This window comes from Psammomys obesus, unplaced genomic scaffold (genome assembly GCF_907164565.1).
Source record: "Psammomys obesus unplaced genomic scaffold, mPsaObe1.curated_primary_1811, whole genome shotgun sequence".
NCBI lineage: Eukaryota > Metazoa > Chordata > Mammalia > Rodentia > Muridae > Psammomys > Psammomys obesus.
In genome coordinates, this window is record NW_026596143.1 from 3,765,200 (window position 1) to 3,778,540 (window position 13,341).

Below are 13,341 nucleotides of genomic sequence, written 5' to 3' on the forward strand. Positions count from 1 at the left end.
TTTCTTTCTTTCTTTCTTTCTTTCTTTCTTTCTTTCTTTCTTTCTTTCTTTCTTTCTGCTTTTAGAAAAGATTGGGATACCTTATTTAGTTTAACCCTCAAGCAATTAGGCAAGGCAATTGCCATGGTAACAGTAGGTATTCATTTCCTTACCCTAGCTAAAGGTTTTAGGAACAAAGAAATCTCAGCTCATCCATTGAAACCCACCTTTCTCTTGAGACTGGTATTAAGTGTCTGTTCCCTAGAAGATAGCTTAGTTCTAAATGGAGAAAACTTGCCCTTGAGCTGAATCCCTTTGTCTTAGGGTGGGCTTGAGTATAGTGATTAAAAAGCTACCCCTTCTTAACTAATTTGGAATGTGGTCTTAACTTTCTTTTTACAGTTTATATTGAGAATTTCTTAGCGCGTATAATGTGTTTTGATCTAATCTACCCCCTATTCTCCTTCCAAATCTTACCCTTCCTCATTTCCCCACCCAATTTCTTGTGTGTGTGTGTGTGTGTGTGTGTGTGTGTGTGTGTGTGTTTTCTTTTTTAAACACACTGAGTTTTCCTAGTGCTGCCTCTATATTCTCGGATCACCTAAGATACCTAGCTTGTCAGGAACTGGGACCTGAAGAAGACTTACTTTTGTTTCCCTAGTAGCCATCAATGGCCAATAGCCTTTTAGCTGTGGGTGGGATTTCATAAACCCCTCCCCTCTGGGATTTGCCTGGCTTGAGTTTTTGCAGGCCTTGTGCATGCTGTCACAGCCTCTGTGTGTTCAGATGTGCAATGGCTCTGCCAACAACCTTTCCGCCTCCTCTTCTGTAGCGATCCCTGAGCCTTGGGGTGTGACATAGAAGTCATATTTAAAGCTAGTCAGTTTTTGTTTCTTCCGAACTAAACTTGAAATCTTATTGGTATGAGCTCTATTGACTAAACTAGAAATGGTACCAGGCAACTTCTCTTAACTGTCTCATTGCTGTCAAATAGAGTCACCTAAGGTGTATTTTTTAACACATAGTTTATAATTTTGACAAGTAATTTATAAATATTTATTTGCCCAGTTCTACTGTTTTGTTATTAATTAATTAATTTTAAATTAATTTTTTATTATTACAATTTATTCACTTTGTATACCAGTTGTAGCCCCCTCCTTTGACCCCTCCCAATCCCAGCCTCACCCCCTCTTCTCTCCCATGCATTTCCCTCAGTTCAATGATAGGAGAGGTCCTCTTCCCCTTCCATCTGACCCTAGCCTATCAGATCTCATCAGGACTGGCTGCATTGTCTTTCTCAGTGGCCTGGTAAGGCTGCTCCCCCCTCAGGGTGAGGTGATCAAAGAGCTAGCCACTGAGTTCATGTCAGAGACAGTCTTTGTTCCCATTACTGGGAATCCACTTGGAGACTGAGTTGCCATGGGCTGCATCTGAACAAGGGGTCTAGGTTATCTCATGCATGGTACTTGGTTGGAGTATCAATCTCAGAAAAGACCCCTGTGCCCAGAATTTTTGGTTCTGTTGTTCTCCTTGTGGAGCTCCTGTCCACTCCTAGGCATATATCCAAAATATGCTCAAGTATACAACAAGGACATTTGCTCAACCATGTTCATAGCAGCTTTATTCATAATAGCCAGAATCTGGAAACAACCCAGATGTCCCTCAGTTGAGGAATGGATACAGAAATTGTGGTACATTTTACACAATGGAATACTACTCAGCAAATAAAAACAAGGAAATCATGAAATTTGCAGGCAAATGGTGGGATCTAGAAAAGATCATCCTGAGTGAGGTATCCCAGAAGCATGAAAACACATGGTATATACTCACTTGTAAGTGGATATTAGACATATAACATAGGTTAAACATACTAAAATCTGTACACCTAAAGAAGCTAAGGAAGAAGGAGGACCCTGGTAAGATGCTCAGTCTTCATTCAGAAAGGCAAACGAGATGGACATCAGAAGAGAGAGAAAACAGGGAACAGGAGCCTACCACAGAGGGCCTCTGAGAGACTCTACCCAACAAGGTATCAAAGCAGATGCTGAGACTCATAGCCAAACTTTGGACAGAGTACAGGGACTCTTATGAAAGAAGGGGAAGATAGAAAGACCTGGAGGGGACAGTTCTACTGCAGTAAGTATACTATATTAGCTATCATGAGGCAAATTTTGCAACTCAATTATCAAAAAATCTGGGCATGGTGGTGTATACTTATAATCCCACCACTCAGGAAGGGGAGTCATGAGGATTGTGGGTTCAAGGCCAGTCTCAAAGGAAACTTTGTCTCAAAGGAAACAGACAAACTGACAAACATGAAACAAAATACACACAAAGCAGGCTTTTACCAAAAGTTACATATGATTGTATCACGGAGATTGACTGCAAAGAACAACAACAACAAACAAAAACTTGAATAAGTTGTTAAAAATACAAACACTAGGAGTCTGGAGAGATCGCTCATGGTTAAGAACCCTAACTGTTCTTGCAGAAGACGGGGTTCTGTTTCTAGCACCATGTGGTCTCTCACAACTCCCGTAACATGGGCATCTGAGACCAAAAAACGATAGGAAGAATAAAGAATAGGAAGAATAAAGAATAGGAAGAATAAAGACTTTGCATAAAGATTAGTCTAAAAATACACAAGCTCCTATGCTGTCTATACACGGAGAAGCTCCTGAATACTCAAACTTGCATTTAGTTTTGAATTCCACATTGTGATGTCATAGAAACTGTAAGCCCAATGAAATTCAAATGCCTGCAGCACTTTCCATTAGTGTAAGGTGAAGAATGCAGTAAATACTTAGTGGGGTAAAGGTGCTTGCTATGCAAGCCCGAAAACCTGGTTCCATACCCAGCAGGCATGTAAAAGCAGAAGGAGAGAACTGACTCCACAAAGTTGCTCTCTGCCCTCCACACATGGTAGGAACTTGCTGGCACTCACACATAAACATAGCACACAGATATGCACAGTAGTTCAGTAGTTATTTCACTAGACCAAGACAAGATTTTAAGTTAAAAAACATTTTTAATTATTCCCTCTGTTTCTTTTTTGAAGATTTTTTTGTAATATAGTTACATTAAATATAGTTAAATTAAAATGTAGTGATTCTCTGCACAAAACTAAAGTCCAAGTGGATCAAAGCCCTCAACATAAAACCAGCCACATTAAACCGCTTAGAAGAAAAAGTGGGGAAGAGCCTTGAACTCATTGGCACAGGATACAACTTCCTGAACAGAACACCAACAACACAGGCTCTAAGAGCAACAATCAATAAATGGGACCTCATGAAACTGAAAAGCTTCTGTAAAGCAATGGACACTGTCGTCAGAACAAAATGACAGCCTACAGATTGGGAAAGGATCTTTACCAACCCTCTATCTGACAGAGGACTAATATCCAATATATATAAAGAACTAAAGAAGTTAAACAGCAACAAATCAAGTAATCCAATTAAAAAATGGAGTACAGAGCTAAACAGAGAATTCTCAATAGAGGAATATCGAATGGCAGAGAAACACTTAAAGAAATGTTCAACTTCATTAGCCATCAGGGAAATGCAAATCAAAACAACCCTAAGATTTCACCTTACACCCATCAGAATGGCTAAGATCAAAAACTCAAGAGACAAAACGTGCTGGAGAGATTGTGGAGAAAGGGGAACCTTCCTCCACTGCTGGTGGGAATTTAAACTTGTACAACACTCTGGAAAGCAATCTGGCGCTTTCTCAGACAACTAGGAATAGCGCTTGCTCAAGATCCAGCTATACCACTCCTAGGCGTATACCCAAAAGAGTCTCAAATACACAATAAGGACATTTGCTCAACCGTGTTTATAGCAGCCTTATTTGTAATAGCCAGAAGCTGGAAACAGCCCAGATGCCCCTCAACTGAAGAATGGATGCACAAATTGTGGTATATCTACACAAGGGAATATTACTCAGCAATAAAAAACGAGGAAATCATGAAATTTGCAGGTAAATGGTGGGATCAGGAAAAGATCATCCTGAATGAGCTATCCCAGAAGCAGAAAGATGCACTCGGTATATACTCACTCATATAGACATATAATATAGGAGAAACCTACTAAAATCTGTACACCTAAAGAAACTAATCAAGAGGGAGGACTCTTGCTAAAATGCCCAATTCCTATCCAGAAAGGCAAAGAGGATAGACATCAGAAGAAGGAGCTAAGAGGTAACAAGTCAGGAGCCTGACAGAGAGGACCTCTGAAAGGCTCTGCCCTGCAGACTATCAATGCAGATGCTGAGACTTATGGGCAACCTTTGGGCAGAGTCCAGGGAATCTTAGGAAAGAAGTGGGAAACAGTAAGATCTGGAGAGGACAGGAACTCCACAAGGAGAGCAACAGAACCAAAAAATCTGAGCACAGGGGTCTTTCCTGAGACTGCTATTCCAACCAAGGACTATGCATGGAGATAACCTAAGATCCCTGCACAGATGTAGCCCATGGCAGTTCAGTATCCAAGTGGGTTCCATTGTAATAGGAACAGGGACTGTCTCTGACATGAACTGATTGGCCTGCTCTTTAATTACCTCCCCCTGAGGGGGAAGCAGCATTATCAGGCCACAGAAGAAGACAATGCAGCCACTCCTGATGAGACCTAATTGACCAGGATCAGAAGGAAGGTATCCCTCCCCTATCAGTGGACTTGGGGAGGGGCATGCATGCAGAGGGTGGAGGAAGGAGGGATTGGGACGGGAGGAGGGAGGGAACCACAGGGGGGATACAAAGTGAATAAAGTGTAATTAATAAAGAAAAAAATGCAGTGATCACATGAAAGATGCATAGATAGCGGAAAAGTAGTAGTGTAAACCAATGTTTCATTAATGCTGTCTGACTTTCAAAGAATAATTAATAGTACTAATAGAGTGAGATAGAATGTCTGAGAAGAGCTTTAGTAGTGTGTTGAAATATTTTATCAATATTTACTTGTATTCAAAGCTGAACATATCACCACAAAGAACTAACATGTCCTGTTTAAGGAAACAGAGAGGCGTTTTAGGTCTAAGGGGTTTGTGCCCTGGGTACTTTGTGTAAGGAACCTAAGCTCTTGGATACTGGTTGGTTGTAAAGAAGTTAGTCTGCTGAGGCAGAAGCGCTTCCTGCTGTTTGCTACCACTTGTTTTAGCAAAACTTTGTATGTGATGATCCTTAAGTAAAATTTGAAGGAAAAAAAAATAAGCCATCAAACGTTAGCATAAAATCCAGTATATTAATAATGGGGGAAAAGAGTGAGCTTGTCTAGCTAGGGGTGTCATCCCCAGCACCACATTAACAGGCATGGGGGCACAAACCTGCAACCCCAGCTCTCAGGCAAGAAAGTCAGCAGTTCAAAGCCATCCTTGGCTACATAGTGTGAGGCGAACCTAGACTTCCTGACATTCTGTCTCAAGAAAAGGAAACAACCCCCCTCCCAGAAACAAACCAACCTCCCCAACAACAACAGCCCTCCCACAAGTCCAGAGGAAGACTAAGATATGTAAGATGCCTAGTAAACTAGAGTCAGTGGAGTGTGAGGGGGTAAGAGAGGGTGTGGGAGCCCAGCACACTGTGTCCATGTGTGAAGCTGTCAAAAATAAAGCTGCTTACTCAACAAAGGAAAACTTTTTAAAATTAATAAATGTAAGTTTATTTGTCATTGTGTGTGGGTGTGAATATACACATGCTGTGGAATGTATGTAGAGGTCAGAGGGCAACTTTGTGGAGTTGGTTCTCTTTTTTCTACCTTTTCATGGATTCGGGTCTCCAGGCTTGCAGAGTAAATACCTTAACCCGCTGAGCTGTCTTATCAGCCCTAAAGCCCTTGTTTTCCCTCCCTGTGAATGAGATGAATGTCACTGCTGAAAACAGACATGCTTAATTTGGTCTATGTAAGATTAAAGAAAAACAAAACAATAACAGAGAAATGAACAGTAACAGCAAAAAATGTAGACAGTCGTAAAATGATAAGAGTTGAAAAGTTGTAGGTGGTAGTAGATGGATAGGCAAGATAATTTCAGGAAAGCGCAAACTAAAACACTTTCACAGGGGAGATTTAAGCTCCTTTTAAAAGAATCGAGTTTTACATATGTGCATGTGTTTGTGCGTCCTCTACAAGAGCAGTAGGAACTCTGCTACTCTCCAGCCCCAAGATAATTGGTTTGTAAATAAATTTACTTTTAAATTCTCTACTTGGAAGTGTCTAGATTCAATTTTGTATATATAAATAGGTATTTCAAATTAAAATGATCCTAGTGTTACACAGCTGCAGATTAGTTACCAAGGTTTATGTTTGCTTCATCACTGTGCTAAATTGCTTACATAGCTTTTGTACAGGTTAAGTTATATGTTGAAACCTCAGTTTTCTGGCATTTTGCCAGTGATATACTCTGCGTGCACCACAAATACTCTATGCAAATATACTTTAATAACAGACCCTACTGGGGTAGGTGCTATGAAATCCTGGCTTCTGCTTATGACATAGCTGTTTCATTAATTCATAGCGGCTTGTCTGCATAAGACCTGTAGAAGATCAAGCCAATCAGAATTCCAGTATGGATAGGGGCCATGCTAACTGGGAGGAGATACAAGAGCCTACCACAGAGGGCCTCTGAAAGGCTCTACCCTGCAGGGTATCAGAGCAGATGCTGAGACTTACAGCCAAACCCTGTTTTCTCCCTCTTCTGATGTCCATCCTCTTTGCCTTTCTGAATGGGGATTGAGCAACTTAGCCAGAGTCTTCCTTCTTGATTAGTTTCTTTAAATGTATAGATTTTAGTATGTTAATCCTATATTATATGTCTAATATCCACTTATAAGTGAATATATACCCTGTGTGTCTTTCTGCTTCTGGGATACCTCACTCAGGATGATCTTTTCCAGTTCCCACCATTTGCCTGCACATTTCATGATTTCCTTGTTTTTTTTTTTTTAATTGCTGAGTAATTTCCATTGTGTAAATATACCACAATTTTTGTATCCATTCCTCAACTGAGGGGCATCTGGGTTGTTTCCAGATTCTGGCTATTACAAATAAAGCTGTTATAAACATGGTTGAGCAAATGTCCTTGTTGTATACTTGAGCATCTTTTGGATACATGCCTGGGAGTGGTATAGCTGGATCTTGAGGAAGCACTATTCCTAATTGTCTGAGAAAATGCCAGATTTCCAAAGTGGTTGTACAAGTTTACATTCCCACCAGCAGTGGAGTAGGGTTCCCCTTTCTCCACAATCTCTCCAGCAAGTGTTGTCTCTTGAGTTTTTATCTTAGCCATTCTGATGGGTGTAAGGTGAAATCTCAGGGTTGTTTTGATTTGCATTTCCCTGATGACTAAGGATGTTGAACATTTCTTTAAGTGTTTCTCTGCCATTCGATATTCCTCTATTGAGAATTCTCTGTTTAGCTCTGTACCCCAGTTTTTAAATTGGATTCCTTTGATTTGTTGCTGTTTAACTTCTTGAGTTCTTTATATATTCTGGATATTAGTTCTCTGTCAGCTATGGGGTTGATGAAGATCTTTTCCCAATCTGTAGGCAGTTTTTTTTTTGTTTTGTTTTGTTTTGTTTTGTTTTTTGTTCTGAAGACAGGTCCTTTGTTTTACAGAAGCTTTTCAGTTTAATGAGGTCCCATTTATTGAAAGAAGGGGGTGATAATAAGACTTGGAGAGACAGGAGCTCCACAAAGAAAGCAATAGAACCAAAAAATCTGGGCACAGGTGTCTTTTCTGAGACTGATACTCCAACCAAGGACCATTCATGGAGATAACTCCTGCACAGATGTAGCTCATGGCAGTTCAGTGTCAAAGTGGGTTCCATAGTAATGGGAACAGGCACTGTCTCTGACATGAACTTATTGGCCTGCTCTTTGATCACCTCCCCCTGAGGGGGGAGCAGCCTTACCAGGCTACAGAGGAAGACAATGCAGCCATTCCTGATGAGACCTGATAGGCTAGGATCAGAGGGAAGGAGAGGAGGACCTCCCCTATCAGTAGACTTGGGGAGGGGCATGGGTGGAGAAGAGGGAAGGAGGATATGATTGGGAGGGGAGGTTGGAGGGAGGTACAGGTGGGAAACAAAGTGAATAAACTGTAATTAATAAAAAGAAAAAGAAAAAAAGGCTAAAAAAATTTGAGATGCGGAGACTTTGGGACAGATATGTATAGAATTTTCCTGGTCTGAATAAATAGAAAAGAGAAAAAGAAAAAAAAAAAAAAAGGAAGAAAAGGTTTCTTTATGTGACTTAATAGTTCCAGGTATAATAGGCTGCTCCTAAACCTGAAACGTTTGCTGTGATTACCTAATATTAACGTGATGTTTCACAAGGAGAATATTCAACAACATATTTAAATTTCTACTCCCCATGAGTCACTTGGTAATAGGAGGTTAACCAGGGGCTTGAGGAATTTACTACTTGAGTTTAGTATAAGTCACATGGGAGCATGGATTCCTTTTATTATTAAAAAGTACTATATTTGGAATTTCATACTTGAAGTCTGAATTCCATCCTGGAGAGCCCTCAAAACTAGTAACAAAAAACTCTTTTTAGGGACTCCTCTCACTGTCTTAGCCAAGAGCATAGTGAAAGTCCTGGCTATAGAACAGCTGTTAGGTCTTCAGAACTCTATGCATCTTCAAGTTGATTTGTGAATAAATCTAACAGTTGTGCTGAGTCAACTGAGACCTTAAGGGAGATGATAATTATTCAGAAAATCAAAGATGCTGAAAAAATTAATACTTCACATATTCAAAGATTATCTTCATTAATGATATAAAACTTATTCTTTTGAAGGAACAAAGCATAACATAGCATATTAGATTTTGAATCTGCCACAACCATAGAACTCCATTAAAATAGTCACTTTGTTATAAAAGAAAGAAGTGATGTATAGTTAATAAACCTGGAATGCTGCATTTGCTTTTTTTGTGATTCAAGCTCTTGTTCTTGAGGCTAGGAGTTATATCTTCTACTAAATATGTATGTTTGTTTGATTTTGCAGTCCTAACTGTGGGGCTGTCACTGAGTTTCCTGTCAAATATTTGCCATATTTATTCATGGCTATTGTTTATTGGCATTTGTAACTAGGGCATTTTAAAGATGAATGAAAATGAAATGGAAACCACCTCACCTCAGCGAAAATTTCCTGAATGGATGTCTGAGCAGAATAAAAGAGGTGCTACAGAAGAAAAGAAGGTAATTGCTCATTGGTTGTTTGTTCAGATGGGAAGTTTTGTTTGAATTTGACTGTGCAGTGAGTCACCCCATTGCTTGTAAGCTTCAGGTCATTGTTTAGGGAAAACTCTCTGTTTGTGAATGAACCAGGACCAAGTTGTTGAAAGGTAAATGAGATTCAATTTTAAATAAGCTTTATAAAATGAGAATCCCTAATGTATATTTTCTCTCTCTCTCTTTTTTTATTTAGCGTTATTGGCTTGTTCCTTTTTTTTTTTTTTTTTTTTTTTTGCTTTTGGTTTTTGAAACATGGTTTCTCTGTGTAAACTTGACTATCCTGGACTCACATTTCTCTGTGTAGACTGGCTGGCTTCAAACTCACAGCCATCTGCCTGCCTCTGCCTCCCTGAGTGCTGGGATTACAGGTGTGCGCCACTGTGCCCTGTTGGTTTGTCCCATTTCATATAATAATTTAGACAATATTAATGTTGGTGAATTTTTGGTTAAAATCATTTAAGTCCTTGCAGAGTTACGATCTGGTAACTGGCTATCAGCATTTCAAAGTCACATTATTTTATCTAGGATGTTAATTAATATAATTATCAGGAAAAATTAAATTAAGTAAATTAAGTGACTTTATGAAAATAAGATTAGAAGTTTGAAAATAGAAAGTTATGGACAAATCATTTTACAGCAGTGTATGGCTTTACCTTTGTTAAACTTCTCAATGTTATGGCTTCTTACTCTACAATATAAAACTTAGTACTATAGATTTCATCTGTGGGCTTTACTACTTCAGTGAAGACTTACTATTTATTGTGGAAATAGTTTGTGCTCACTTTGAATTTTCTTAACTCAAGGCATGCATTCAGAAGAGTGTTCTCGAAGATGACCTCCCATTCTTAGAATTCACTGGTTCTGTTGTTTACAGCTATGAAGCTAGTGATTGCTCCTTCCTGTCTGAAGACATTAGGTAAGGGATTTGAAGTTCTTGGCATTAAGTTTGGACCCTTAAGAACTAATGAGTGATATTTATGAGTGCCTAGTTTTACAGTGGAAGTATATTTCAGAAGTATTTCTACATATATCATATCACTAAGTTGTATTCTACTTTTTAAATAAAAATAAAGCTACTATATTAAAGTAATAAGTAGTAACCTTTGTTAATTAATAACCTTTTCTACTTCATTAGATACATTTTGTTTCTTTTTAGTGCTTGAGATGTAATGTACAGGTAAAACTATTAAACACGCTATCAGTTTAGAAAAAAATGATAGTGTTACTTAACTTCTAACTGCATTTTCATATCTTGCTAAAATGTCAACATATCAAATAATAGTTATGAGTCTCTCTTTTATTTATTTAAAATTTATTTCTATTTTAACTTTTGAAAAATATGTTTGGATGCCTCATCTGCATGTATGTTTACATAACACATGTGTATGCTATTCACTGAGGGGCCAGAAGAGGGCTTTGGATTTTGAACTTGAATTATGGACAGTTGTGAACCATAGTGTGGGTGCTGGGAATCAAGATCCTAAGTGTTGAGCCATCTCTCAGGCCATTTTTCAAAGTCAGTGATAGTTTCTCCAAATGGTCTATAAAAAGAGCATCAGAAATGATTGTTAGAAATCTGGGCTCAGGGGGCGGCTGCGGAGACTGAGGCACTAACCAAGGACCGTGCATGGAGAAGATGCAGGTCCCCTGCGCAGATGTAGCCAATAGGCAGCTCAGTCTCCGTGTGGGTCCTCTAATAAGTGGACCAGGGGCTGTCTCTGACTTGGACTCTGTTGCCTGCCCCTTGATAACTTCCCCCAGGTGAGGTGGCCTTCCCAGGCCACAGAGGAAGACGATGCAGGCAGTCCCAAAGAAACTTGATAGTCTGGGATCAGTTAGTAAGGGGGCGGTGCTCCCCCTTTCTGAGGACTAGGGCATGGGGGTGGGAGGAAGGGGCAGAGAGGGTGGGACCAGGGAGGGGATAGGATCAGGATGTAAAATGAGTAAATTAATTAAAAAAAGAAAGGAAAAAAAAGTAGAAATGACTGTTAGTACTTGTTCATACCTGCCTGTCTGAGTTTGTTTTCTCTGGCTGTAACAAAATTCCATGGCCTGAGTAAATTGTAGAAAGACACATATAAATAAATTTATAAATGAATTTATTCCTTCCAGTTTGGGATGCTATAGAGTCACAGAGAACAGAATTGGTATTTGTAAGGGACTTTGTATTGCATCTTTGTATTGGTAGAAGGGAAGAGGGACCCAAATTAAACCAGTTTTCTGGATAACTAGCCTATGCTCTTGAAAAGGAGTATCTGTTGAGGGGGTGGAGCCTTGATGAGCCAAACACCTGTGTTCATGCCCCACCTCCCACTATGTTCCATTGAGGAGTACATTTTGTCAGGAATTTTGGAGAGGTTATTCATGTCATAGCAACTTGTGAAATTAGGATTCTGGAGTAATGCAACCTAAGCCTCTTGAAGCAATTTACACAGAGAAGCAGTAAATTAATTCAGATCGTTGAAATGATTGCATATGTACTTTTGATTTTTAACTATTTGCACTTGGATTTTTAAAAAGCAGAAGTAAATGAAGCAGTTCATTAGTGTTGTCCTGGTGGTAAATGTAATCTGCAAGTAGTATTTAGGTGTCTTCAGCTCCAGTCTATTTATCTTCTCACTTCTGGGCCTCATTTTACTGAATTAAAATTAGACTTACAGCATAGGTAAACCTATTATATATGATTATATGTTAGCCTCATCATATTACCTTTTGTCTTGCTATGGTATGTCATGTCTTATATTAGTCACTTTTTTTTTTTAATGGAACAGATCTTATAGAATGAGTATATATATATACATAGATATATTAAATGGGGATTTATTAGCATGGCTTTACAGGCTGTGGTCTCTCTTTTCCAACAATGGTTGTCTCTCAACAAAAGGCCCAGAATGCCTTGTTTTTGTAGTTGTTCATTTCAGGAGGCTGGGTGTCTCAGTTGGTCTTCAGTATACTAAGTTTCCTTTTACAAGTAGTTAAAGATTGGAGCTAATTTCCGGATGAGGGATGGAAGAATATGTCCATTTCTGCCTTTCAGCACTGGGACTTCACCTCATTTAGACTTGTGTAGGCCTTGTGCATGCTGCCACACTCTGTGAGTTTGTTTGTACATCATCAGCCCCATTGTTTCTAGAAGGTCTTATTTCCTTGATGTCTTCCATCCCCACTGGCTGCTTCCTCTTTTGCAAAGTTCCCCAAGCCATGAGGGGAGGGATTTGATGGAGACATGCCATTTAGGATTGAGTGTTCTAAGGTCTCTCATTCTCTGCATATTGTCCAGCTGTGGGTCTCTGTACCTGTTCCCATCTACTGCAGGAAGCAGCTGCTCTGATGGTGGCTGAGCAAGACACAGAGCTAGGAATAGTGCAGAGTGCAGATGTGTTTTGTTTATAAAAGTTACATTTTAAAAAAACCTCACCAAACTTCCAACTTAATGCCTTATTTGGTACATGATTTCTTTTAAAATTCCTGAACATATTAATAATTTATAATATTTTTTGTTTGTTTTTGTGTTGTTTTGAAGAGGGTCTTATGTAGCCGAGGTAGGTCCCTTGAATTTACTGTATGGCTGAGGATGATCTTAGTTCCCCATCCTTTTGCCTACAGCTCACAGGTGCTGGGATCACTGACTTGTGCCACCATGCCTGCTCTGAGTGTAATGCAAGTTTCCTTCCCATTGAGTGATCCCTACCCCCATTAGAATTTATGTTTGATGTGTGTCAGAGCTGCTGAGTTTTTTGGTCAGCTGTGATTTTACCTTGTTATATCTTTTGCAGTTTGCTTTTTTTTTTTTTTTTTGCAGCTGAGTTACCTGTAAATGGGTGTTGTATTTGGAGGCTTGCTTTTACTCTGTATTAGTTAGGCCTGAGATCGCTTTTCTTCTGAAGGTAATGGAGCTCTGTCAGGTGTGACCCTCATGGAGATGGCCGATTGTTTCTGGAGTTCAACAATGTCTGCTGTGACTTTTAAAGCTTCAGGTCTCATTACCCTGTCTACGAGAGAACTGTGCAGCTTATAGTTACACTGACCTCTCAGGATTCCTAGAGTCCTGAGGACCCTAGGAATCAGAGACCGCTGTCTCAGTTTCCCCCCTCAGTGCTGTCCTTGCTGTTCTTCTCTCTGCTTGCCTGGA

The 13,341-nt window shown here is 39.5% G+C and overlaps 1 protein-coding gene across 3 annotated transcripts in view; it reads left to right on the forward strand.

Moving 5' to 3' along the window:
* Nucleotides 1-13,341, forward strand: part of Wrn (WRN RecQ like helicase) — a 123,740-nt gene that overhangs the window by 16,417 nt on the left and 93,982 nt on the right. For all 3 annotated transcript variants that reach the window (XM_055593452.1, XM_055593453.1, XM_055593454.1), the window contains 2 exons: nt 9,066-9,173; nt 10,013-10,125. In XM_055593452.1, the coding sequence (XP_055449427.1) occupies nt 9,078-9,173; nt 10,013-10,125 (209 nt within the window). In that variant the 5' untranslated portion in view covers nt 9,066-9,077. The remainder of the gene's footprint in view (nt 1-9,065; nt 9,174-10,012; nt 10,126-13,341) is intronic.